At 47.0% G+C, this 27,205-nt stretch overlaps 9 protein-coding genes across 9 annotated transcripts; 3 read left to right on the plus strand and 6 right to left on the minus strand.

Moving 5' to 3' along the window:
* Window positions 1–584: 584 nt before the first annotated feature.
* On the minus strand, window positions 585–1,311 carry N7515_003961 (retropepsin-like aspartic protease; the record flags this gene model as incomplete). Its single annotated transcript, XM_056664705.1, is given in 2 exon segments — window positions 585–685; window positions 696–1,311. 2 exon segments carry the CDS (start codon window positions 1,309–1,311, stop codon window positions 585–587), a joined length of 717 nt encoding a protein of 238 aa, XP_056523762.1.
* A 104-nt stretch (window positions 1,312–1,415) lies between these two features.
* On the minus strand, window positions 1,416–2,834 carry N7515_003962 (zinc finger CCHC domain-containing protein; the record flags this gene model as incomplete). Its single annotated transcript, XM_056664706.1, has 1 exon — window positions 1,416–2,834. The coding sequence occupies one exon, from the start codon at window positions 2,832–2,834 to the stop codon at window positions 1,416–1,418; it is 1,419 nt and encodes a 472-aa protein (XP_056523763.1).
* Window positions 2,835–5,433: 2,599 nt separating this feature from the next.
* Window positions 5,434–5,857, minus strand: N7515_003963 (uncharacterized protein; the record flags this gene model as incomplete). Its single annotated transcript, XM_056664707.1, has 2 exons — window positions 5,434–5,440; window positions 5,475–5,857. 2 exons carry the CDS (start codon window positions 5,855–5,857, stop codon window positions 5,434–5,436), a joined length of 390 nt encoding a protein of 129 aa, XP_056523764.1.
* Window positions 5,858–15,667: 9,810 nt separating this feature from the next.
* Window positions 15,668–17,580, minus strand: N7515_003964 (bromodomain-containing protein; the record flags this gene model as incomplete). The annotated part of the gene is made up of 6 exons (XM_056664708.1): window positions 15,668–16,068; window positions 16,118–16,186; window positions 16,265–16,763; window positions 16,823–17,084; window positions 17,135–17,301; window positions 17,503–17,580. 6 exons carry the CDS (start codon window positions 17,578–17,580, stop codon window positions 15,668–15,670), a joined length of 1,476 nt encoding a protein of 491 aa, XP_056523765.1.
* A 604-nt stretch (window positions 17,581–18,184) lies between these two features.
* N7515_003965 (cyclin-dependent protein kinase regulatory subunit CKS1) lies at window positions 18,185–18,888 on the plus strand (the record flags this gene model as incomplete). Its single annotated transcript, XM_056664709.1, has 5 exons — window positions 18,185–18,271; window positions 18,360–18,493; window positions 18,547–18,691; window positions 18,742–18,800; window positions 18,852–18,888. Coding segments are annotated over 5 exons (462 nt in total), but the record flags the coding sequence as incomplete, so codon positions are not given.
* A 1,224-nt stretch (window positions 18,889–20,112) lies between these two features.
* On the minus strand, window positions 20,113–21,500 carry N7515_003966 (uncharacterized protein; the record flags this gene model as incomplete). Its single annotated transcript, XM_056664710.1, has 4 exons — window positions 20,113–20,743; window positions 20,794–20,929; window positions 20,980–21,305; window positions 21,370–21,500. 4 exons carry the CDS (start codon window positions 21,498–21,500, stop codon window positions 20,113–20,115), a joined length of 1,224 nt encoding a protein of 407 aa, XP_056523767.1.
* Window positions 21,501–22,053: 553 nt separating this feature from the next.
* N7515_003967 (DUF3844 domain-containing protein) lies at window positions 22,054–23,470 on the plus strand (the record flags this gene model as incomplete). Its single annotated transcript, XM_056664711.1, has 4 exons — window positions 22,054–22,387; window positions 22,439–22,617; window positions 22,676–22,819; window positions 22,880–23,470. 4 exons carry the CDS (start codon window positions 22,054–22,056, stop codon window positions 23,468–23,470), a joined length of 1,248 nt encoding a protein of 415 aa, XP_056523768.1.
* A 572-nt stretch (window positions 23,471–24,042) lies between these two features.
* N7515_003968 (E3 ubiquitin-protein ligase RNF103) lies at window positions 24,043–25,448 on the minus strand (the record flags this gene model as incomplete). Its single annotated transcript, XM_056664712.1, has 2 exons — window positions 24,043–25,219; window positions 25,300–25,448. 2 exons carry the CDS (start codon window positions 25,446–25,448, stop codon window positions 24,043–24,045), a joined length of 1,326 nt encoding a protein of 441 aa, XP_056523769.1.
* A 987-nt stretch (window positions 25,449–26,435) lies between these two features.
* Window positions 26,436–27,175, plus strand: cyp3 (putative peptidyl-prolyl cis-trans isomerase; the record flags this gene model as incomplete). The annotated part of the gene is made up of 4 exons (XM_056664713.1): window positions 26,436–26,481; window positions 26,599–26,744; window positions 26,795–26,932; window positions 26,984–27,175. 4 exons carry the CDS (start codon window positions 26,436–26,438, stop codon window positions 27,173–27,175), a joined length of 522 nt encoding a protein of 173 aa, XP_056523770.1.
* Between the last annotated feature and the right edge of the window lie 30 nt (window positions 27,176–27,205).

Raw genomic sequence — 27,205 nt, forward strand, 5'->3', positions numbered from 1 at the left:
GTCGTTCATAAAACGCTGGAACGTAGCGGGTCCATTGGTTAAACCGAAAGGCAGAACTTTGTACTTGAAGGATCCATATCGAGTCCGAAATGTCGTCAGATCTTCAGCATCAGGCGTCATGCGGATACGGTGGAACCCTTGTTGCATGTCCACCTTTGTGAAGAATTTAGCCTTGCTAGTTCGCTGCAGAACCTCATCAATCAGAGGCAATGGATAGCAATCCTTCTTGGTAAGCGCGTTCAGTGTCCGATAGTCAACGCAGAAACGTAGTCCACCTCCTGGTTTCCTAGCCATCAGGATCGGCGAGGCATATGGTGCTGAGCTGGGAACGATAAACCCTTTATCGAGGTTCGCTAGAATATACTTCTTAGCTTCCTGGAGCTCCTGCGTAGACAGTTTGTAGAGAGGGCAGTAACCAGGCTGAGCTTCTGCCTCCAAAACGATGTCATGATCGACTCCCTTTCTGTGCGGCGGAAGTTCATCTGATTTTCTCTTCAGGAAGACGTCGGCCAAATCATGGTATTCAGCGGGTAGCACTCGAAGGATCTCATCCATCTCCGGGTCATCAGATACGCTGCTACTCTTCACTTCAAGGATGCTATCAATCTCACTAAGAGACGTTGCAAAGACTTCCGTTTTTGAATCTGACAGAGACCTCGTTTCGAGTCTCTGGTATCCGCTGGCACTAATCATACTTATGTCAAGTGTGCCGGATAATTCTGGAGATTTTGTTCCGTCGAGGTTTCGTTGCATTTTCTCAATATCCTTTGCCCGCCATTGTCCCTTCTGATGAAGCCGTGGGGATGGGAAGCGTCCTCCGTTCCGATCTAGGTAGGGATCAATGCTCTGCTCCAGGAATTTGTCACGACGATCCGCATCCTTCTGGTGAGTGAGGTTTCGGGGATTCTTTAGGATCGTGAGGGGTGTCGGAAGTGCTATTTTACTAGCCACTTCTTCAAACAGGGACACTTCGTGGGGCCAAATCATTCGGCGACGACGACAGTCAAGCAAAACGTCATGCTCTGAGAACCATAGCCTTCCAATGATCATATCGTGCTTCCCAAGGTCCGCCACCAGCATTGGAATTTGCTGTTGGATATGTCCATCGATTCCCATGGAAAGGATCACTGCATGGGTGATGGGCCGAGAAGGCTTTCCATCAAGCCCATTTACGGGGCATTCTCTGTCCAGTCGCTGGGTCCTAAGGCCATGCTGTCCAAGCAACTCCACTAGGGCTGAGTTGATAAAAATTGATCCGTCTGCTCCAGTATCACCAAGTGCTGAGATCGAAAAGGAACGTCCATTCAACATAAGCTCTGTTTTAAAAACTAAACTATCGTGGGGACTTCCAAGTAATTTCTGCAGATTCAAAGCAAAAAGTGATACCTTCATTCCGCCTAGGAGGGAGACTTCGCCTAGGCACGAGCTTTTCCCGAGTTGTCAACCGCGGGATCCTCGAGAGCTGTCAAATTGACGACGGGCTGGGTTGTAGCGACAGTAGGAGCGGCAGTGGGCTTCGACGTGTTTTTGGGACAGTCGCGCGTCATATGACCATGCTCTTTGCAGCCAAAGCATCTCCCTTCTTTCATGAGGGTCGCACGTTCCGTGGCAGACATGGGGACATAGGTCGACGATGTGGGGTTTTCTGTCTTAACCTTCGTGTTCGATGACGATGATCCCACCCCAGTTGAAGAGGAGACTGGATTCGATCGTCCTCGGCCGGTCGCGGTGGTGGTCTTGCTCTGTTGGGCGAGGGCGATCGCATGAGAGCGTCGGATACACCTATCTTTGAACGTCTCGAAACTGACTTCATCCTCGCAGGAGTCCCCCAGCATCTGGCTTTGCAACAACGGGGGTAGCTTTTCGTACAGGTCAACCTTGCGGTTATCGACATGGATATTTGCCTCGTTTGCGAGCTCCATAAAATCCGCAAGGAAGCTAGTAAACTGGTCACGAGGCTTCATTGTGAGCCGCTGATACTTGGCACGTGCTTCTGCCGCATGGTTTGGGTTTGAAAACACGGTCTTCATATGCGCGAGGATATCTCCGTAGTCTTTATACGGGTCGGGCGATTCCTCGTTCAGACGGGGAGCCATGTGACGAAACGCTTGTCCCTCGGCACGGCTCTGCACGTACTGGATACGGGCGTTCGCGTCGGGGAAATGGTCTGCATTCCCTGTGAGCTTCCTCTTGATGCCCGTCATCCAGGATTCGTAACGGATGTCAACTCCGTCGCTAAGCATGGGTGCGTCTGGCAGACGCGTTGTCTTCTTGACCGCCTCCACAATCGGTGCGCGGGTTTGCAGATCACAGAACTTGATGGCCATCTCATGCAGCTTGGTAATAGCGGCATCCTTCTCTTCCGTAGCTGCGGCTGCTCGAGAGACCGCTTTCTCCAGGTCAGCTCGCGCGTTGTTTCTCTCTTCTCTTGCTCGTTGGTAGCGAGCCATCGCCTCGTCTCGCTCACGAATGATTTTTCCTTCCTGATTGCGGGGCTTGTCCTGGAGTTCAGAGTTGAGTCTTTCAAGTTCGTAGAACTTCTGCTCCAGTTCCTTGTAGACCGCGGTCAATTTGTCATATCGGTCCTTGAGATCAATCTTCAGGAGCTGTTTGGTAACCGTCGGCGAGTCCAGTTGGAGGTTGATCAATCTGGTTCCCTTGAACGTGATCTGGGGTGCAAATCCTCCGCCAGTATCGTCATCATTGTCGGCGAGAGGATCAGGAGCGGTTTCGTGGGAAGGGCCGGAGTCAGGATTCGGGGGTGTCTGGGGTTCGTCATCGGGGTTGCTCACTCGCTGCTGTCTGCTGTGCTTATCAGCCTTAGGAGGAGCCATTCTGATTCGTCAACACAGTCGGCACTGTGGGTCTTCGGTTCGGGAAATCGTCGGATTCGGGTTCGGAAGTCTTGGCTGTATGGTGCCAAGGAACGTGGGGTGAAGACGAGCTGAGACCAATCACAATGATGGTCTGTACAGCGTTGCTTCAGTGAGGGTTGTGATGACCTTTAGTTTTATGTTATGAGCCAAATCTTTGATGGAAAGAGTGCTGTGATTCAAAAAACTAAAGGTGAAGAGAGAAAGAGAAAGAAAGCAACTACCTGAGAGGAGCCTTTATGCTCCTCAGGTACGTGCCTCAGGCACGAACAAACAATCACCTCCTCTATCACATGACCCTTGTCCTTTGTCCTAGATCTCATAGCACGTGACACCTCCGTCTAGTTCAATGCACCTTCAAAAGCAAACAACAAAAGTAATAATAAAAGCAAACCTGTCACACGTGACACAATCATTGAGAATAGACCCTGTCTTATTCTATTGGGTCCTTTTCGCCGATTTGATCGACGAATCTCGCGAGTGGCATCGAAAATCATGGAATACTATCTATGGAACAAAGACCCCATGGAAAAAAACAACCATACAATTCTCCATATTACGAACATGGCAAAAGATCTACACATCACGCCACAAATTGTTGTTCGATTTGAAGCTATTCCATGCATATGAGCCCACAAAAAACCATTAATTAGGTGGAGCAGGATATCTAAATGCAAAAGACAAAGGCAGAATAAAATCTATGTGAAATAAATACAAATCTTCATCAATGATGTCTAATATATTCCTGAATTGGGAGTCAACCTCCTAAGCATAGTCCCGTGTGACAGGTTTGCTGTTTATTATTAAATTGTTGTTTGCTTTTGAAGGTGCATTGAACTAGACGGAGGGATGTGCCAGAGAACACATGACGCGAGGATCTATGTCAAGGCCCATCTCTCACTTCCCTTCTTCCTTCTTCTCCTTCCCTCTCTGTCTTCAATATTCAGTTCAAATGCACTCTTCTATCTTTGAGGAACTGGCATCATCGTAACGGAAAGGTTCTTAGGAAGAATGTGGAAGAAAGATGGTGGAGTCAAGTAAGTTTGATTGTGTTGCAAGAACTTGATGATAGTAGTGACGCTAAAACTAATTCCCCTGGGGGATTGACTCCTATTTATCTTTGCAATTCATGTGCTGTGTGTTAAGGGGTAAATAGAAACAGAAGACTATTGGCTAGGTAAGAAGACAGCAAGATGTAGGGCTCATTGATATGAGCAGGCTCAGACATGAGCATAGTCCATTCGGTAACGAGACTGAATCTTGGAGAGCCCTCATGGCACTCTCCAAGCCGAAGTATTTAACATGAATATAATGACAAATGCTCAATGCTCATTGGCACAACAAAGCGGGGCAAAAGAGGGGAAACTCCCTCGTACAACATCGGTCTTTCACAGACTTATCCGACGATCTCCTGAGACAATCCAAAGCCATGCAAGGCCATCCAGGATCGGTCAAGATCATCCGAGATCCAACAAGATAATGCGGGGTCCGAGTCCCAAGATGACGGAAGCCCGATGATCCAATCAAAGATCAATCCGGGATCCAAGTCAACAATGTGTGGAGCCCAATGATCGGGCGAGGTACAATGTTCATCCAGAGTCCGAGCCTTGAGATGATAACGCTATCATGAGATGTGAGGGGTTCTAGGGTAGGACCCCGTAACACTGTGTTTGGTGAGATTCCGCAATCGTCTGTCCGGAAGCAATAAATCGCAATCCTCAGTCCGTCCGCGTCAATCTATGAACGTTACGGTTTTGTGTTGTATCTTTATGTTACGTCGGTCCGCAGGCGTCTGTCCGTTGTGTCTTGATATTTTTAGGTCATATTGATATTTTTAGATCTTACAGTATGAAAAAAATTCAAATCACATACAGTTCTACCGCAAAAGTTTCCGTCAACCCGCGCCACCGAAAATATATATATCTGAACCCATGAGATGAGTTTGAAGTAAATAATTTAAATCAATCATCACCATTAATTACATTAAAAATAGGATAATTTTAAGGGGAATTGCTTGATTAATCTGATAATGTTAGGGGTGACTGTTTACAGGACAGAAGACCTGTCAACTAGGTAAGAAGAAAATAGATGTGAAGAAGAAGAAGACTTGATAGATTCAGCAGTAGAACAGAGACTGATTCTTGGAGAGCTCAAATGGTACTCTCCAAGCCGAAGTATTTAACAACAAACAGATAACTCCATGTCAAACACAATGACAGCGAGGAGGGAATTCCCTCATACAATGTGATAATCCCTCAAAAACAATCTGACAATCTTCCAAATGACACGATGGTCAACCGAAGATCGGATGTGGTAAACAAAGACAATGTGGGGTACAACCCCTAAGCTGACGAGAGCCGATGGTCGGCAGTATCCAGATCCATGATCCTCCGGAGTCGCAACGGAGATCGGCTGGGCGCTCAGACAAGGTCCGAGCGCTAAGGGATGCGGGAGTCCCAATGGGGGAACCCCGTGACAGATAATATTATTTACAGAGTCTAATATTTAGTGTACCACCCCTGAGAGGAGATAAAAGCCTCAACCTTGTGGTTCATCGTCTTCACCAACTTGTCAAAGTAATATTGGCCTAGCTCCTCCCACGCCAGGTCGATTAAATTGGAAAGATGCTCCTTTAATTCAGAAGGGGTTCCAGCAAATGATTCCAGGTGCGGATCCAGCCTATCGATCATTTCTTTGAGCTTAGCCCAGGCATGTTCGATAGGGTTCAGATCCGGCGAATACGGAGGCCACTTCATCACATCATATTCGTGCTCATCCAACCACGACTTGATTAAACGAGCCGTATGAATCGGGGCGTTATCCTGCATGAAGATGCGGTTGGTATCATCGAGAATTTGAGGTAGATTTCCCTCTAAAACATCGAGATACGAGCGTGCAGAGTAGCCGTTTCGGGCGGATGCCTTATCTCGAACCATTTCGTATATCTTCGAGGAACCACCACCCCAGATCGCGCCCCAAATCATGATAGATAGACCTTTCGACTTCCGGTACGTGATCACATGTCAAACACCTACCATGGTTCCCAGAACGCCCCTACGTCCTATTAATTCAAACAGGGTAAAGGGAACTGAGTTAACTCCACACTTACGTGGTAAAATCTCTAGTCAAGCTGAAATGGGGATCCCCACGGCTACTATTGCGCGACACTTTGGTTTATCCCCTTCAACCATCAAATATACCCTTGAACAAGAACACGCCCGAGCAGATGGGAAGACCTGCCCTCGATCTGGGAGACCCCCTATGCTCTCTGAGGGTGACAAGCGCTTGATCCTGCGTTTAATTAAGCGCAATCCCTTTATCGTGTATCGAGAAATTCGCGAACAAAGCGGATTAACGGCGTCTGACGACACCCTTCTTCGTTTGATGAAATCCTCGGGCTACGGCCATTGGAAAGCTAGAAAAAGACCCTTCCTGACTCCGGAAGTGGCCGCGCTACGTTTAGAATGGGCTGAGGCCCACCGGAATTGGACGTGGGATGACTGGAAGCGAGTTGTGTGGAGTGATGAATGTTCCGTCGAGATCGGAAAAGGGAAGCGCCACCGTTGGTTCTTCCACCTGAACCACACCAACGAAAAGTACGAAGGTGAGTTGGTTGGCACGCGTCCAAAAAACGCGGGTGTGGGGCCGCATCGACGGAAACTTTTGCGATGGGACTGTATCAGGAAGGAGTGTTGAGTATAAACTAATCCTATCGAACACTAAATCTTTTGAACGCATTGGCAAATTCAACTCTGGTTTATGTTTCTAAGTAAATATTTGTTCATTATTGTTTTTTCTTTTGTGAATAATGGAAGGCATACCTCTTTTAGATTAGAAGGTCATCGTCAGATAACTCAATTGCGTCAGGGATATCAATCTCCCTGTTGTGGGCCAAGTCTTTGGTGGAAAGAGTGCTGTTATTCAGAAAACTAAAGGTGAAGAGAGAAAGAGAAAGAAAGAAAGCAACTATCTGAGAGGAGCCTTTATGCTCATCAGGTACGTGCCTCAGGCACGAACAAACAATCACCTCCTCGATCACATGACCCTTGTCCTTTGTCCTAGATCTCATAGCACGTGACATTGGTGAGGAGAGGACAATTGAGGTTCCTGCCGGAATAAACGACCAGGATCCACGTTAACACCTCTCTGGCCCATAACGTAATTCACCACCGAGCTGGCCACCCCACGACACATTGAAACCTGCACTTCGGATGATATCTACAACTTTGACGAACTAGGGTTTCGCAATGGGAGTTGTTGCAATGACAAAGGACATTACATAGTCATCCTATACCGGTCGGAAGGGTGTTTTGCAGGATGGCAGTCGCGAATGGGTGAATATTGTCGGTCAAGTTAGTTGATGAGCGTATCTTGATGCGCGATGAAACCGAGCATTTATGGGAAAGGAATAGAAAGCAGACAACAAAGATGGACAAACAATGAGGCAAGTACCCAATAGAGGCGGTTTAACTGAGCTTTAGGGTCCTACTACCAGCGTTGGTGGTGAGGAAGGTGCAAGTGTGAGATATATATCTCGTCCTACATCCGCTCTAGAACCCTATGTTGAACCTACACTCCATGTTTTACCCCCTATGCCGCGGCAAATCACCTGTTCTGGGTGTCGTAAAAAAGGCCATTTTTATAACAGATGCCCCAAAACTTAGTTTAGTGAAATTTCACGTATTCCACAAGCGAGTGGCCCGGTTCAAAACACATAGTAAATGGCACTAAACGCGATATATTATCTCAACAACCACGAATTTATTTCATCTCCTTCATTTCGCGGTAGCCATTGATAGGAGAAAATAGCGTTCTGTATGAATTTCAACGATATTAAAAGGCAATATTGAAGTGATTACAGAAATTACAGAATAATACGTTGCCAAGAAAGATATATCGATATAACACAAGCATAAAGTCTTCGACTTCCCTCAAACTTCCTATAGATGCTAGTTATAACCTAACAGATACTATGCTATAGGATAAAGTCCGTAGAACCCACCGTTGTTGAAATATCAAGTTGTATTTTATCGCTTTTACTATGTGTTTTGGACTGGGCCACTCGCTTGTGGAATACGTTATGGTCTTTTGGTTGATTAATTGGCGTTTAAAAAAGGTACGAAAGTTGAAGTCTTGAAGTTCCTGCCGGAATAGCCGGGGTGCCGAAACAGCCAGGATCCACGTTACGGCATGTGGGCCCGACACCACCTGCCTAACGTAAGTCCAGGCGTTAACCAAAAAGACCACTAGTCAACTATGGTCAGGTTTCCAATTCATACCCATAATACAGGATCTTAATAAGAGGTTATTGTATGTGAAAACTTTCGCTACGTAAAATGACGATAAAAATGGTGAAGCTGAGATAGAGCTATCAACCAAATTACCTGAAAGCCTATACAAAATAAAAGTGCAAGTCCCGTACAAAGAAATGAATAAACTATATACAGCTCAAGAGTTAGGAAACATGATATCACGAATAGGCACATAAAACCTGATCCAAATGACCATGACAAATACAACAAAAAATTATAATTGCTACCACCATAGCCACTGAGCCCAGTGGTTGCAACCAAGCCACGAGATTAACAAACAACCAAATATGGATAAAGGCATGCAAAGAAGAAGTCGGAAATTGAAAGTACAAAGTTTACGACATTATCGATATCTCCAAGACTCAAAAGGACAATAATAAAACATACTAGTTACCACACCCATAGAAAAGGAAAAGGGTATTCAAACTAAAATTTTATATCAAATCCCACAACAACCAAACAATCATGAGTAATCATGATGATATGAGAGCAAATAATCCCAATATCCGTCCCAATCCCAGACAAGACGCGTGACCTCGCGCAGGCCGGCTCGGCCCTCGCCACTCGGATAAGACAGACAGCACTCGCGGTGGACAACGCTTAGCCTGGTACAGACATAAATGGAGTCGAAACCCCCGGGGAATCATCATTATCAATCACAACTAATAACTATCATCAAGATCACACCATTCAAACCAATCTGCTATCGCGCAACTCATACCAAAGAGCCGAAGGATCTCTAACACAATCAAACACACTTACTTGGCTTTGCCAACCTTCTTCTAGATTTATTCGTCCTCTGCTGTAAACCTCCTAGAGATGAGAAGACCTACAGGAATAGAGCCCGATGGGTAATCCAAGGATTCCATCCACAACTGGGAATATTTATTTATTATATTCTTACTCTGAATAGGCGGCTGGCCGCCTCGCCCCTGTGGGCAAGCAGTCCCTCCTCGGTTCGAATCCAGCTTTTTATGTACATCGTACGGGGCGCATGCGCCTCCGCCCGCAACTCCCATCGTTAGCCTCTATCCACTGGGGAATATTTATTTATTTATTAGTCTTACACCGATTAGGCGGTTGGCCGAGCAGTCCCTCCTCGGTTCGAATCAAGCCTTTTATGTACATCGTAAGGGGTGCGCGCGCCTCCGCCCACACCTCCCAGCGTTAGCCTCAACCTGATGGTGCTAGACCTCGTCCGTCCAGCGTGGTGACAGGTCTTAGTGCATGTCACTATTTTTTCTTTTTTTCCTTCCTCCCCTAGCTTAGCAGTAGGGGCCCTCCGAACAGCTCGCTAGCTATAGACCTATGTCTCTGCGTCTCCTTCTCGGCGTCTTCCCCGTGTGGGTCTCGTGTAACCACGTGCAAAACACAGCACACGAAGTGCAAAAATAAAAAGGATTCAAATCCCAAGGGTAATAAATAACCATCATAACGATCATCAAGTTCATATACCATTCAAACCAATTAATCATATTTGGCTCCACCATTCTTTCCTCTGCTGTAAACCTCCAAGAGGAAGATATAACAAAATAAAACTATTCATCAAGAACCTCAAAATATGGGGTTTACTGACATATTATCATGGTAACAAATACAAAACCAACGTCCCTCGAAAACAAGAAAAGGCAAAAATTTGTCAAAGTAAATACAAATATCCAATTCTTCATCAATCATGTATAATATTCCTAAATTGGAGTCAATCTCCTGAGCGTCGAAAAATTACTCAAAATGCCATAAAAGACAACTTTCAATGACAAATATGCCATCATATATAACGAAAATTGTGCAGGGAATTCGAATTGTCTTTGGGTATTTTGACTCCTTTGTTACCAGGCCAACTGGCCTTAGCCGGGGTATGCATGAGGCGGGGGACCCTGACAGATCTCCAGTACTCCGTCATTGCTTTCTACCCATTGTCAAGCATGTCATGACATATGATTCATGTGAACCTTATCTGCATTAGTACTTGGTTTCGCCCCCCGACGGCGGGGCGGGCCGTTCTGGATCGTTTCCGCCTGGCGGGTGACTCTAAGAGGATTACGGCAGAGGAAGGAATGGTGGCGGTGAAGATTTGGAGGAAAAGGTTCTTAGGAAGAATGTGTAAGAAAGATGGTGGAGTCAAGCGAGTTTTGAGATTTTGTTGCAAGAACTTGATGATAGTAATGATGGTAAAACTAATGGCCCTGGGGGATTTGACTTCTATTTATCTTTGCACTTCATGTGCTGCGTTTGACTAGATTCCGCAATCGTCTGTCCGTCCGCGTCAATCTATGAACGTGTGAAGGAAAAGACGGAGGACTTGGGATGGACGGGACCCGCCGGGACCCTGTCAAGATCTCTCAGCTTTCATGGTTTCGATCTACTACCTCAAGGGATCTTGTGACAGATATCCGCGACGATCCGTCAGATTGCCTCCACGTTTTGGAACCATAGAATCCCTAATCATTGTGTCCTCCTATCTTGCCACTGGTGCGAGCGCCTGGGATAAAGACCTGTCATGAATCTTCACCAGGCACATTCCTGGCCCACCTTGTCCCCTAGTCGAGCGAGTCGCCACCAGGGCGCCTCCCTGGTTCCTGTCATGGTTCATGTCCGAACACCGAACACTGGCCGAAGCCGAGTTACGAACAATGGCCGACGCCGAACATTGGTTGCCGGTCCTGCTAAGTTAACTGTTTGAATTTTCGCATTGCAATCTTGGTACGAAGGGAGAAGGGAAAATTATATAAGGACGCATCCCCTACTGTATATACATTTTCACTTCACGCAACAATTCACTTCTTTCCTGTCTTATAGTGCAGCCTTACCTACCTGGCCAGTCCTGATCGGCCTTGTGCCTTCTTGTCTCTTCTGTTATCCTGTCTAGCCTTGGTACCTTCCTCGGCATTCTTGTTCTTGTCTACGGTCCGGCCGCAAGTCCGACCACCTACCCTTAGCTCCTCGGCTCCGGATCGTAACAAGACCCCAGACTTGTGGGATATTTCTGAATCTCTTCAACATTCAGTTTTTTCTGTATTACTGGGCAATAAACTGATGACAAGTTTACCACTTCCTTTGATCCTTTGATATATTCTGGTACAATCGATAACTATCGTTTTGCCTGATAGTTCGCTCTCACGTGAAAACCCCCATTGTCCTCACAGAACGTTAGTCCGCAGGCGTCTGTCCGTTAACGTGTCTTGATATTTTTAGATCTTACGGTGACATTCATACTACGTCAGACAGTGAGAGAGGCATGAGGATCAAAGGCCCGCCCATAAACTTGGGGTCCTTGATAGATCCTCAAGAATCAAGTGATGTCTCTCCCCTCCTAAAAGATATTGATTCGTATCATCTACCTTGTTGCCTTCAGTAACCAATCTCCGTATCATCCTTCTTTAAAGCCCTAGCGATTCATTCATCCTTCTATCTGACCTTTGGTCCTTTGCCATTGGGTCATCCATTACCCATCCAGTGCGAGTTGGCCTTCTTTCTCACAAAAATACTAGTATATCAAACCCATTCAAGAAAAATAATCTGTGTACCATGAGTCTGTCTATCCCAAACAAAGACGTAAAACAAACAGATACTATTGACAAATAACGTATTCCACAAGCGAGTGACGCAGTCCGGAACACATAGTAAAAGCGCTAAATACACATGATATCTCAACAACGGTGGACTCTACGGACTTTATCCTATAGCATAGCATCTTTCAGGTCATAACTAGCATCCATAGGAAGTTTGAGGAAAATCCAAGACTTCATGCTTGTGTTAAATAGATATCTCGTTTTTGGCAACGTATTTTTCGGTAATTCTTGAAATCACCATAATATATTCTTTTAATATCTTTGAAATTGATACAGAACGCTAAGTGTTCTTATCAAAGGCTATCATGAAATAAAGGAGATAAAATAAAGTTGTGGTTGTTGAGATATCAATGTAGGATAATATCGCTTTTACTATGTGTTTTGCGCTGCGTCACTTAACGTATTTCACTGCCGAGCTGATCAACCCACCGAGCTGGCCACTCCAAAACACATAGTAAAAGAGGTAAATTACAACACAGTAACTCAACAACGGTGGCCTATACAGACTTTTTCTTGTAGCATAGCGTCTTTCAGGCCATGACCAGCACCTATAGGGAGTTTGAGGAAAATCCAAGGCTTCATGCTTGCGTGATATATACATCTGGGTCATGGAACGGTAACCTTTGGTATCACCGTGATATCGACTTTTAATATCTTTGAAATTGATTGATACAGAACGCTAATTATTCTTATCAATGGCTATCGTGAAGCAAGGAGACAAAAAATAAACTCATGGTTGTTGAGATATAAAATCGCATTTACTATGGGTTTTGAGGGTGGTCAGCTCGGCAGTGAAATACGTTAGTTAACTCCTGTCACCAAGCTGGACGGACGAGGCCTAGCACCATTGGATTGAGGCTAACGATGGGAGTTGCGGGCGGGGGCGCGCATGCCCCGTACGATGTACATAAAAAAAGCTGGATTCGTATATTATTATATTCTTACTCTGGATAGGCGGCTGGCCGCCTCGCCCCTGTGGGCAAGCAGTCCCTCCTCGGTTCGAATCCAGCTTTTTAGATATAATAAATATAGTTAACAAACTAATGGTCTATTTAACAATAACATAAGGTTATGAATCAACCCCGGGCTGCATATTCAATCTATCGGATTTCCGTTGACTCCTGTGACAAGGAGTGGGATAAATAGCTTCTTGGTCGATTCCCTTCTTGTTCTTCTCTCTTCTTCCTCCATAGTTGTTGTTCTAGTTAAATGCACTCTTTTTCCAGGAGACCTGGCCTATGATAATAGTATTACCTCGGTGCCCTCAGACCTTATCAGATGATCCAAAAGTTCTGCGGGATTTGTGACGCGCTAGGCCTAATCAGATGTGAAGGATAAGATGGAGAACTTGGGAATGACGGGGTCCAGCCGAGACCTTGTCGAGATGATGTGAGCGTCAGGGATAAAGACCCCAGACTTGTGGGATAGCTCTGGACCTCTTCAAGATTCAGTCACTATATGACTAGACAGCTATATGACGAGTTTACCTCTTCACTTGTATATCACCTTGTGCATCTGATACTGATCACCCTTTTGCCTGATCGTCTCATTATCACCCACGAGAAATCTATCTCCTGCCTAACATCAGATTGGTCACTGATGTATGGTCTGAGCTTTGAATGCGTTTCCGACATGTTTCGCGGCAATTGTCCTCGACCTGCTCCAGTTCACATCTACGGGTACATGCTTGATTATGGCGGATATAATTGTTTAAATTCGAACCGATGAGGGAGGGACTGCTTGCCCACAGGGGCGAGGCGGCCAACCGCCTAATCAGAGTAAGACCAATAAATAGATAATTGTTCAAATAATCCTTCTGTTGGAGCATTATCAAATTCGCAAAACTAATTGTTGTTTATTTTGAGGAACTGTGATCAATCTTGCTACTAGTTAACTGACTGAAGAACTTAATATCTAGAGGAACTCATCACCCGATTTTTGATATTTGCGTTGGGTTTGAAAAAGCGAATAATATTGGATTTGGCTGTAAGGAGGGGAGTCCCAAGATACTGGATGGGTAGTGGACGACCCAATAGCAAAGGACTAAGGTCAGGTAGTAGATGTGTGAACCGATAAGATAAGAGGATGAGTTGTAGTACTGGGATTTTGTAGCTGAAGGCAATAAATAAGGTAGACGATACGAATCAAGGATATCTTTTGGTGGGTAGAAACATCAATTGATTCTTGAGATTCTAACAAGAACCCGAAGTGTCCGGGTCTTTATCTTCAAGCCTCTCTCACTATCTAACGTAGTACACCAGTCAAGCGGAGACGATCCAGAACGGCCCGCCCGGATGTCCGGGGAGGCGAACCAAACACTAGTTAATACAGATAAGGTTCACATGACATAAGTCATGACACGCGTCATGACACGCTTGACAATGAATGGGTGGAAAGCAATGTCGGAGTACCGGAGACCTTGACAGGTCTCCCGCATGCCCCAGCCAAGGCCAGTGGGCCTGGTAACAAAGAGTCAAAATACTCAGAGATAATTTCCCTTCACATTGGCGCTGTCTTTCAAGTCGGAGCAGGTGTTACAGGTCATGGAGGACTTGGGGCTATGAGGCATGTGACTTGAGGGAGACGGACACGTAACGATAAGGGAGGGGCACGTGCTGCTTATCGGACAAGATATCAGCACGTCCTGGCGGAGATGTTTTCCTTCTTTCCTTCTCTCCTCATGCTTAGTTGCTTCGTTTAATGCCACTACATTGGTCGATCTTCATCATTCGTAACTGGGCGTAACAGCGGGCCAGTAACATTAGGTACAGTACAACTTTCGGACCTTTATTCTCAGGAAATTCCGACAATTGCACCATCAACCGGTAGAGGCCCTCAGTATCTGGGGTACCTCGTCGCCCGATTGTGATAATTGCGTTGGTTGGCGACTCGTCGAGAAAGTGTAGAATAACTTCATTCCGTCGCGCAAAAATCTCCCGCAAGGTTTGGTGGGAACTATAGAAAAAAATCCTGCGAATATTAAGTAGTACACCACAACATTCGCCGCTCAGACGTTCCCCCCAAGACCTGTGTCTGCACCGCTGAGAGCGGCGGGCGGTGGATAGCCGATATGACTGACACGATACTAATTAGCACAGTTTCCAGTAACTAAGGCTTTATCATGTGGTTATCATGCGACAAGCGAACGATAGCTAGGAGAAGGAGCAAGCATGACCGAAGAACATAAAAAATGAGTTATTCTGCGCAGCTCTTCTTCTTTCCTCTTCCCCTTCTCCAGTTCTGTTACCTTAGTTCTTAGCACAGGAACGAGATATTTGCTCCTTTTTCCTTCTGGCTTCTAAAATATCATAGCAGATGACATTACCAAGCCCTTATCTAAAATACTATCGAATGATGCAGCGTGAAGTTGTCAAGGTGCGGGCTCAGGCAGACATGCAGCCAGGTAGACAGTACCAAGCTACCAGGTAAACATACTAGTATTGGTCAGGATTATAGACAAGACGTAGCTCAAACTTCAGTACCCATGGGTTTGCCACAGCCTAGGGATATCCGTACCAAATCATACGGGAGCTAACCCGACCATACCTGCAGTTCCTGTCCGATTGACTCCACCCGGGTATAGCTATATGCACGATGATAGTAGGAGTGAATAGTACCTGAGATAATAACGGCTTCGAATCTTCAAAGAGTACAGAAATTAGCGTTGGTGCAGTGATGCAAATATCAACTAGGAAGGCGGAGAAAAAAATGCGGTATATACATCGGCGAACACGAACAAAGTCCAGCATAGCACTATTGGACGTGTCCTTGTCCCTGGTAAAAGGGAACGTTCCCAGACCTTCTCACACGAGTAACTGTCAGAAGGTTCTCTCATAAAGAAAGAAAAGACACCACAGCATCTTCATTAAAATAAGCTATCGAGCGCTGCTTCCCCCTCTCTCCGAATGAATCACCGTAACAGGTTGAAGAATAGCGTGACACGTTCATAGTCAATATCTGAACCAGGAACAATGGATTTGGGAATTCCCCTGGCGGGCCCCGCAATAGCTTCAAAGTCAACCTTCATCATGCCGGGGTGAAGATGGATATCATATGAAAGTATAGTTGCCTCGCCAGACGGAAGAAGACGTTGCGTACCCACGAACGCAACTATCTTCACCTGCCGGTCAGGGGTACTAGCCGCCAAGCGAAGTCTGACCGTCAGTAAATTATGCGACGGAGGAAGATGGACTGTTATATTCTGCTGCGAGACAAGTGGCGAGGGCGGGATGTCTAGACAGAAGTCTGATCGCAAAGACAAAGAGGCATGCGTAAGTATTTCAACATTGCGAATCAGAGCCACGTTTGGATCTGGCTTGTAGTTAGCTAGAAGCCCTTCCACCCAGAGCGGGATTCAAACCTTGATGTGGCCGCCTGAGAAATGAGTCCATGGGTGACGAGCCAACTTGGGCCTGGGATGAAGTGTGCGCTGACAAACCGTCAGTAAGAACCAGGGGCTGTGCGGGGGACCGCGAAAACCACAATGCTTTCATCTAGCGCAGCGTACCTGAGCCCAAAGAAGCATGTCGAGCGACTTCCGCAGAAGCCTCGAACAACACGTTGGGAGAATGGCGGGAAGTGGTCGTTGCAAGGGCAGATTCGGTGCTTGCCGAATTTAGAAGGCCCCGCGTGCTCACGGATGTTTTGTGTTGTTGCTCGGAGAAAGATGGTGTGGTAGCAGTGCTCGACCTCGAGCTGTCGAGATGTTTTTTGGGAGAGCCTTCCCCAGCTGACTCTCTGATAGCTTGACCCGTTGATCTAGCCCTGGCAACATATTGCCTTCGGCTTAGGGACTCGTCCTCTGCTGTCACGTCTGTAGGCTGACCATCGTCCTTGGATACGGTATCAGTGGTCTGCCCAGGCATTGTCAAGGTCAATCTCTGCGTCATTGGGGACACAGGTGTGCCCACTTTCAATTTGATGCGAGGTATCTCAGGGGCTCCATCTACCTGGAAGGATTCAGGAACAACCTTCTTGGCTTCCGCAACCCGTCGACGGAAGTGGTCCTGGGTTCCAACGTCAGCAAGCTGAAGGAGACATCAAGAGGATCGGGATATGAGCCTACTTCCAAAACCCCCGCGAGGATAGCAATTTCACTGTCATCTTCATTGTAGTCTCTAGCATTTCGCCATATATAGCTGACCTCCTCTTCAAATGATTGCCACGTAGGATATGCGGTAGTCCTGGATGTATTTTTCCTGCTGTCCGTACCACGAACTCTCTTTTGGATGCTCCGCAAAGACACCGGATGTTGTATAATCTCGTAATAGTCTCGGTAAAGATTCCGATCTGGTTTCCCAATGAAAGGGTAAGAGACCTCCTGACCACTAATTGCAGACGTCAGCCTCATGCCTAACAGCTTGTTAGTGAGACCTACTCATGATCCTTGAGCCGAGTTAGCTCAGACATGATCTTATCCTGGGCAGTCTGAAGATCGTCACCTTCAAACCCGGCCTCGGACTCGGCATGCGACTCCGCGGTACCATCTGGTTCATCCGGTAACTCAGGGTCCGAACGTGACGACGCACGATTTGGGTTGTCGTCCTATTGTACACCCGCAGGTTTGGTTAGCCAATGAGGCATTTGCAAGAAGGTTGTGTGTGTCAAATATGATCTAGGACGGTAATCATACGTTTGAACAATGCCGGTCTAGCTGCGATAGTTCAAGATGATGTGATTGCCGTCCATCAGGTAACGAGGAGAAAGTGAATTATGGAGATAGTGTAATAAGTTAATGATACTTACTGAGATCTTTTGACGTTTAGATCCTCGAAGCGTCGAATCTGGGAAGGCTGTAACAGCCGATCGTCGTCTGGAGCTCATCTTTAGATTACTTCTGATAAAGTTCCAAATGAGTTGAGTCACACATAGGGGTAGGAATATGAGCTTGGATAGCCTCAGAGAGTGAAAAAAGAACAAAGTAAAGGACAGAAATCTATAACAAATGAGAGAACTATAAGTAAAATGTTGTGATGGAATATGGTGAAGGAGATATACGTGCAGACATTCCTCAACTCAGACGTGTTTGCAGGACGCGTCCACTTCGACCTCGGGATGCGGTCATCGCGCCAGTAATCAATCAGTATCGTGTGGTATTACCAGTACGTGTTGTGTATTAGAAACTCGCAGCCATTCGTCGTTATTATGTACATTATTACATACATAATACTATTGGGCACTATACCTATCTAGGCAAGAGTGGTTATCTAATGCATATCACGTGCACGGATAGAACATCAACACTCGATCTGACACCTGAGGCAACAATTGGTCATTTCGGGGTTCCCCCCACTAATATCCTAAGTCCCGTGAAACAAGTCCGATGATTGTTTGTCTCTACAGTCACACCTATTGATTTCCCTGTCACATCACATCTTCCCAATCTCCAACTCAGCAATCTTCACTTGTGATTTGGATTTCCATCAGTTCATCTTACACAAGCTTAAGATTCCCACAAAACCCTTGTGCGCACCTATCCCAATCATTGCTGCATGCGATAGTTGTTCAACCAATTGTGAGTATACACTGCAAGGTGCTTATCCAGTGGCTTTTTCATATTCAATCCCACGGAATAAACTAATGTCTGGTGATGATCTTCATAGCCTATCCTCTTTTCCCCTTCCGCTATCTCAATGGACATCGACCCAGCGAGGCGCAATAAGAAGCCGCGTCTCCTCCTAGAGACGGAGCGCGAGAAGCTTGACGAGTTTGTGGATTCTATCCACTATTCGGCAAGGTGAGAATACCCTATCTCTTGGAGTAGTCTCTCGGGTTGACTCTTTCACGTAGATATAATGATGACAAATTCGAATACCGACATGTGCAGCTTCCGAAGAACATGCTGAAGAAAATTCCCGCGGACTACTTCGACAGCTCTAAAGGGACTTTGAAGTTGCTTTGGGAAGAAGAATGGCGGGCTTTGGGCATTACACAGGTACGTTACGCGTAGCTCGGCCGTGTGTATCGATCCTGACATGCGAACAGAGCTTGGGATGGGAGCATTACGAGGTGCATGAACCGGAACCTCACATTTTACTGTTCAAGTCAGTATCTTCCTAATACCACCCTTGGACGCATCACTGATCATCTTGTAGGCGCCCTCTCAACTATCAAGCCCCACTACAACAATAAACTGGACATTGATTGGAAGCGTTGTGCTTGGATATCTAAGCAGTTGAGAAGACATCACGTTTATGGCAAACGCATGCTTTTGCGGGATTGCTCACTAGCATTCCCTGGAAAATTCATAATGGAAGTTTTGAATGAGACGAAGTTTCATTCTTACTTTCTCGCCGTTGAATTGACACGTTGCTAGATCGGGCTCTCTTTGATATGCCGTATGGAAACACTATATTCCTTACCCCAGACACGCCAGCTGTTCTAGCATGACCATCAACCCGCGTTTTTAGGCCCAGCCATTTGTTTCCCACTGGTGGGTCGTTATTGCTGCTGCTGTGCGCCTCCGCCTCCTGGCCTTGATGGCAGCACCTTGAACCGAAAATCCAGTTAAGCTACCTTCTATTGAAAGCACCTGTGAAGGGACATGGGAACCTGGTCCCTGGCATCAGATACAACTGGACCAAGTAGCTACAGAAAGGCTGACGAGCAAATGCAAACCTTGGTTATCCACTTGGTGTGGTTCTTACCTTCTCTTTTCCCTAGGGCTGAGTTACCCATTGTCATCATATCTAGTTTTGCTGATCCATAATTAGCGAATTGAGTAACTTCCATACACCATCTACTCACGTCACCTATAACATTTGCCCGGTTGTGTACGTTGCCCAAAACGAAACCAGTGATCAATGGGGATTCTTTGGCTATTGGCGATCATAGGCTGGTCCCCTCTGTGACTAGGACTGTCGAACAGTCCGCATAATGGCAGGTTCCTAGCCAAAGTGTATCTGAATATTTGAGATTGCGCAGACAAGTGCTTTGCACTTCGGTCGTGTATCTGGATTTCATACCCCTGGCAAACGCAGCGTACATATATACATATCGATAGTACTCCCCTGGAAATACATTTTCGGGAGCCAAGCTAGCCCAGCCCGGTACATGTACGACGTAGCAGTATACCAGCTAAGCATCATAACACACGAGGCATGGAAGTGTTTTGTTCTAAGTCAATCATGGCCATCCCAGGCTGAAGCACCAGCCCAAACCAAATAGCAAGTTTGAATATTTGCTCGCATGGAACTAGATCAATTCAGGTCCATGTCCCGGAGGATATGTATATACATGCTAACAACACAATGCCGGGACTGCGAACCGGAGAGCCGCCAGGTTCAATAAACGTTCAGATAATCTGGAAAAGTGTAGTATGTTCTAATGCTCTCCCCAGAACAAAAGGATACGTCATCAAATTCCCACTGCTCTCTGTTTTTTCATGTTGATATCCTTGAGGGTTATATCAACCCCTCGCCATCCCGGCTTAGCTGGATCATATTCGCCGCGCACCTCGAATCGACAAAATCCGTTCGTGCCCTTCATTCCAACGGGTCCAGCGATGAAGAAAACACCGCGACGAGCAGACCTTGGAGCTCGGGCCCGTTCAAGGTTCAATCGTAATTTGAATGCCTCCGACGCCAAATGCAAATCCGACCCGGGACCAAGATCTGGCAGCGGGAGCCGCTGTAAAAGAGAAATGAGAGGAGATGGATGATAGTTGGATTTTTCCGTATGAAGCGGCATATTTTCATCGAGCCCGTCGTTCAGGGGCTGTTGTAGCTGAGACTGATCCTGCTGGCCAACCCAACTCCCTCGCCTGTTTTCCGACATGGAGGATTGAATATTGATGAAATCAGAGGCATCCAGTGTCTTTCCTGCTGGTTTCCTGAACCGGTCCAGTTGCCTCAAGAATAACACTAGGTACGCATCTCTAATCGCCAGAGCCACATGGACTGGTTTCATGAAGGTCTGTAACCGGTCACCTATTTCGGGGTCCATTGGCTTTGTAACCCACGATATACCATCATTCGTAATCTCCACCCTGCATGCAATTAGTATGGAAACAAGCCTTCAAAGCCTCGGAGTACTTACCCAGACCGCACATACCCAGGAGGGGCGCGATTTGGAAATTGATGGACAAGCCAGAACCCTGTGATGGAGAGAGGAGCCCCAAGTACATGCGAGATTTGAGCCCCTGCGCTATTTAGGACAATGTTGGCGAGTTCATCTAGATCGGTAAGCCAATGATTCCTGATGGAGATAGAAGTAAGACCTCACCCCTAAGCTGCTGGAGCTTCTTTTTATCGTTGGATAGCTTCACAAATTCTTGCCATTCCGGATCTGATGTGGTGTATAGCTCGCCTTTTTGCAACCGAGACCAGGCAAGCGGTATGAATAACGCGTCCTCCTTGGCTAAATCATCCGCAGGGGCTTCGCCGCTTTGCCCCGAGGTTTGACACGCAGCTACCTGTTCCAGACTAGCGGTCGGAGTGGACAAGTCGTTATCGTCGACATCGTCGGTATCATCATCGAATCGTACCAGCACGAAGGTGCTCCAGAGGTGGAATGCAGCGCCATACAGAAGACATTTTGAGATGAACGACCTGCGGAAGACTGTATCAGTGTGTTTCCAGAGACCCCCAGCTGTCTTCGACCCAGACGACTTACCTGACCCAAGGCCGCCTAAACCTTACATGCTGTACATTTTGTTGACTCGGAAGGGTGGACTGAGCAGATGTCCGCCAGAAGAGGGAGGGGCGCGCGTGAGGACTTCGAAGCAAATACCTGAGCCGGAGCATTGGGAAAAGCCAATCCCTACGAGAGGCTCACTAGAGTATCATCTCAGTCTAGGATCGATGAATAGATAGAATCCTTGGTGGCATGCACGAGGATTTCTGTTGCAAGTGCCCGCGGTGAACTACCTACAGGACACGGGCCTGCCTTATCAAGTTATCTCTGTACCCTCAGACATTATCACATGATCCCAAAATTCTGCCAGATTTTGGTGCGCTAAACCTAGTCGGATTGCTTTGTCCCCCCCCCGCGCCCACCAAAAGCTGAGTCAGCGTCACTGGAGGCAGCAGGCGGTGGGTGGCTAAATTCACCGCCTTTTGCAAGGGACGAACTCTTACGGTCCAGTACGGCCCTGTACGGAGTGTAGATAGCCACGTGATATCTTATCGGACACCTTGGAAGTCGTCCGCAGTCGGTGGCTATTCTAACTCCTCCCATTGCGCAACCGACCCAATAATTATCCAGTACTCAGACGGTGATATTGATGTTGTCATTGCTATATCTTTCACAATAGTCCTGCTTCATACCCTTGGTCCCCACCATATTCCATTCAACAACATGCGCTGGGTGTCGGCCTTCTTTGCCCTGGGATTAACAGGTGCATTGCAAGCAATTGCACTAGATGCTACGATCTTCACTTTTCCTCCCAGAATTGCAAGTTCCATAACTGTTGGCTCGCAAGGACAAACGATAACAGAGGATGAAGCTAGGCTTGTCCTAGAGCTTCGCATGAAGTCGTCTGTAGCATCAGTTCTTGGAACGGTGGATGCAGACACTGTGGATCAGTTGAATTCCTTCGCTCCGGATGACTTCATTCTCTTTGGTGGGGCAATTCAAGAGCTTGCTCCCGAAAGAAGCATCTTGGTTCTAGAAGGGGTCGACGAACAAAGTGGTAAGAGGAAGCATACTTGTACATGACCAGCCTCAGCTAATGTCCCTTCAGCACTAGCTATGCAGAGGGCTCAACAAGTCCACCTGCGTGTCCCTCAAATTCCCGCAGCATTCCAGGGTTCTGATCTGTTGAGATCATTCGTCGAAAGCGCTCCTACTACAAGAGGAGACGATGGAAAATACTGTACATACTCTAACGATGCCAGCATGGCTACATCCACAATATCCCAGGTAGCGAAGTCGAGTCCAATAATGCCCAGATCTTTCACTAATTCTGAAACAATACCAGACCTCCAAGGAATGCCTATTTGGGGACCCGATGTTTGCTGATGGGCCTGACTTGCCCGTCGATGACTTCCTCCCGTTGATTGATTCGGTGGAATCTTGGACGGCCAAGGATCAAAGAGAGTCAGTCATGAAATTATCATTCAAGGTAACAAGTGCCCTCTGCCCAAATAGTATACTGTCTCTGATCCCATGTCAACTGCTGCAGAATGCCCCTAGTGATTCTCCCCTGGAAGCCACTGCCTTGGAGACCTTGCTTCTTCACCTAGCTCAGGCATCGTCCACTAGCAAGCGAGAAGTGACTGTTCTGGTCCTGCCATCAAATGTCGAATCAGCAGGCCTCAGCAACCCACGCGTGAGGCGGTCAGCAGCCTCACTCACCCCGCGTAATATCCCCGGAAGAAGGTCTACGCAAGATTCTTCTCTGCAGTCGACCCTGGCGCCTGTTTGCCATGCTTCAAACTCATCTTGTGCCGAGGCTACCAATAACTGCTCTGGGCATGGTTCTTGCTATCTAAGATATGGCTCAGGCGTGGAAGCAACCACGGGTAATTGCTATGCCTGCAAATGCCACCAAACCATTGTTCAAAATAGTGATGGCACTACCCAGACAGTGCAGTGGGGTGGGTCAGCTTGCCAGAAGAGAGATATCAGCTCACCTTTCTTCCTTGTTGCGGGAGTCAGTCTACTCGCCATCGTCATGGTTGGTAGTGCAATCGGGATGCTGTTCAGCATGGGCTCACAGGAGCTACCCAGTGTCATCAGCGCTGGTGTAGGTGCTCCGAAGTCTCAGATCTGAGGACGTGAGATGTTGTGTGGATGTTCATGGTTTGTAATCCTTGTTTACTAGGGTTGGGCGCTTCAGGTTCTTTAATTCACAAGCCAATTTCGCCTTTTTCTGTTCAGGACTGGTCCCGTCTATATTTCGATCGTGCTTATAGGGCCAGAATGCCAATATGACTGGGCAAACTGCCATCTTGTCAGACTTGATTTCTTGGAAGGTTTACAGGCGATGTTGAGAATTGTATTGTATGATATGTATCATCAAAATGTACATGTGCTCAAGTGCTGCGCGCCAGGAAGATCAATGTATATTCAATAAGTCTCTTGACCTATTGAACAAGCCAACAGCCCGGGCATGGGGAAATGAAGTTGACTATGATACGAATACGATAAGAGAAAAAAGAGAAAACAGCATTGTGGGATAACCCATGTGCGCCCCAGTCCCAACCAGAACTTGATAAATTACACATATGAAGTCATAGACAAGGAAAGAAAACTCCAGCCAACATTCCAGATGTTGGCTCCGGCATAAAAGTTGCAAATCAAGTCGCTTCGTAATTGGGTGAGGATGATGACGGTCAAAGTCGATCATGTAATACCAGCTTCGACCTGACGAGCTGTGCGTTGGTCTAAAGGCAGAGGGTCCAAGGATGTAGCCCCATCCGTAGTCGGTCGGCCAGATTCTCTCGACAGATAACGACGTGTGGAAAGCTGGCGGAGCCGCATTGGAATCAACCGCGACCAGGTCGATCGACCTGAGGAAACTGAGGAATGGCGGAAGCCCCAATGTCGATCATGTCCACCTTGTAGATGTCGTTCCCGAACTGGAGAAATCTCGCTCTCTTCTGGAGGTGTCGACTGGACCATTGGAACAGGCAGACCCAACTGCACTCGCAGTCCACTGACCCGACCTCCGTTCCAAGCAACTCTAGGAGGTCTTGGAATTGTGTCCGGGTGAGCCAGAACAGTGAGATGACCTTGGCGTTCTGTGACAGAGCGTGCTTCAGCCTGTGCGCGAGGTTTGGGAACATAGTAGTCGGCCTTGCACAGAGGGCAACATGCCCTTCGGCTTGTCAGCCAAGGGTCCACACATGATGCATGGAAAGCATGGCCACAATCAAGTCCCCGAATGTCATCATCGTCCTCAATGAGATCTAGACAAATCGCGCAAGAATCGCCAGGGCTGGGGAGAAGATCAGCAGGAACAGCATTGCGGATGTAACCGCCATCACCATGGTCCCCTTCAAGATCGATGCCAATGTTTGCATTAACCAACGAACGCTGCCACTTTGCTTCCTGTCGTTCCGCACTAGTGCTTTCCTGGGTGGAAGCCACTCCGGTCACTCCAAGTACTTTCTCCTCGGACTGCGCAGGAGGGTCGATATGTAGCTTTCGGGGGAGAATTCGGGATGTGTCGTTGGAATCCACTTGTTCATGTCCCTCTGTAGACGATGGCACTGCAGCTGTGTCAATCGCTGTCGTCACGATATCACTTGCGTCCTTCAGGCTCTGTGGTCGGCTATTCGGAGATATGATACCTCCTTCTATCGAAAGACCCTGATTGGCGCGAGACGATCTCCACACCTTATACTTGACAAGCGGAAACCGCCCGTTGACTTCATCCATCGTCATGAGCCTTTTCTCCCTCCTCCTGCGATTGGGCCGCGGCATAGTGGTCAGGTCTATTGGTTCTCCTACTTCTTCGCTGCGGAGCTGGCGGTTTCGTTGGTTATATCGAAAGCAGTATTTGACCCCAACAATGATCCTGCGAAAACCATCAGATACCATACTCGACACATGGCAAGACTGACATGTGGGCCATGACAGGGAGTGGAAACAACATACCATAGGTTTGTGAACACAACACCAAATCCGAGAGCGACAAAAAACAACAAAGGCGAGCTTGTTGCATTACTCGAACCTGAAGTATCTCCGCCACTGCTAGGGCTGGTGGTGGCAGCACTACCAGAGGCTGATGTCGGTGTTGGAGACATTCTGAGTGACGGCCAAGGGAATAGCCTCACTAGTCACGCTCTGGAGATGACCACAGTATTATTGTTGGGGCTTCGATTTCCGGGTTCGATCCTTCATGCCTTGGGTTGTGGGTACAGGGCGACCCTGTAGGTAATCCTTTACGCTAGACTGCCGGCAGATCAAGACAAAGTATATGGGAAGGAGGGTGCAAGACGACCAAAGGGTAAGTAACCCATACGGCGATAGACTGGAATATATGCAGATTGAAGGTGATGGGCCGCAAGACTGGCTGTCAGCAGAACGCACAGAACTTCAAGGAGAAGGTGAGTGCCAGGGGTGGATTTCATCTCATTATCGATAGTGAGAGTAGAAGCAGACTCAAGCAAGGCAAAGAGAGACAGAGGGAAGTGGATCAAAGCAGGGAGGGCCAGGCTCCTGGTTGAATTATGGATGCATGCGGATCACAGAACTGACACCTGAGGCTGGGAATCACGGGACTTTGGTACTTGCTAACCTGAAATCTTGCTTCTGATTGACTGGGCTGTATATAACCTACGCAGGTATCGAGAGGGGGTTTTCAGGTCACTTTGAAACACCATACGACAAGAGTGGGGTGTATAGACAATTCACATACTGGTTCAATCTATCTTTCCATGTTACAGAGTGGTAACATGGAATTTATTGCACATATCTATAATCTAACACAATTTGATGCTGTATTCTGTAAACAACCCCCTATCAGTATAAAAACTACCAGAGCATCGAGTTCCTCTGCTTATATTTAAGAATTCAAAGAGTGAATTGATGTATATGTATAATATGATTCCATGTACACAGTACACAGTCGAGTCGGAGCCAACACTGACATATCTTCCAACTGGCCGCTATCAACTTCTTTCCGCAACGTCCGAAAACCACTTCACTTATAGAGAGAGGGGTTGACACCGATATCCAATGCAAATCTCCCTCTTTCTTCATCACAATCAAAACCTCCCATAACTCTCGCAATGTCTGGTCCCAATCCAGTTGTATTTTTTGATATAGCCCTCGGAGGTAAGTAAGGTTATCTTTGCATGTCAGTTCAAATCTCTTGATATCACCTGCGGAAGATTAAAAAAAGCATTTGACCTGTCGCCGTTAGAGCCCTGCAGCTAAGTACAATATATATAGGCGAGTCACTAGGTCGAGTGAAAATGGAACTGTTCGCCGACGTGACTCCGCGGACAGCGGAGAATTTCCGCCAATTCTGCACCGGCGAGAGCAAGAACCCAAAGGGTCAGCCCCAGGGTTACAAGGGAAGCAAATTCCATCGAGTGGTACGTGGCGACTTTACTGCAGATATTGACACGGAACTGATATGCTGCAGATTAAAGACTTCATGATCCAGGGCGGAGATTTTATCAATGGCGACGGGACTGGGTCATGTACCATCTACGGCACCTCCAAGTTTGCCGACGAGAACTTTACGCTCACACATGACCGTGCCGGTCTTCTAAGTATGGCTGTAAGTCCAAACATTTCCCCTGTCTGTCGAATCCTTAGCTGAAAGCATTAGAATTCGGGCCCGAATACCAATGGCTGCCAATTTTTCATAACCACTACAGCGACTCCCTTCCTAAACAACAAGCATGTGGTCTTTGGCCAGGTGATTGATGGGATGGATATCATTCATATGCTTGAACATACCCGTACCACCAAAGACAAGCCCAATCAAGATGTGACGATTGTGCAGTGTGGAGAAATGTAAAATCACAACTGAATGAGGTGATGTTGGAAT

The sequence above is a fragment of the Penicillium bovifimosum genome (assembly GCF_028826915.1).
Source record: "Penicillium bovifimosum strain IBT 22155 chromosome Unknown utg000003l_segment0_segment0, whole genome shotgun sequence".
Classification (NCBI taxonomy): domain Eukaryota; kingdom Fungi; phylum Ascomycota; class Eurotiomycetes; order Eurotiales; family Aspergillaceae; genus Penicillium; species Penicillium bovifimosum.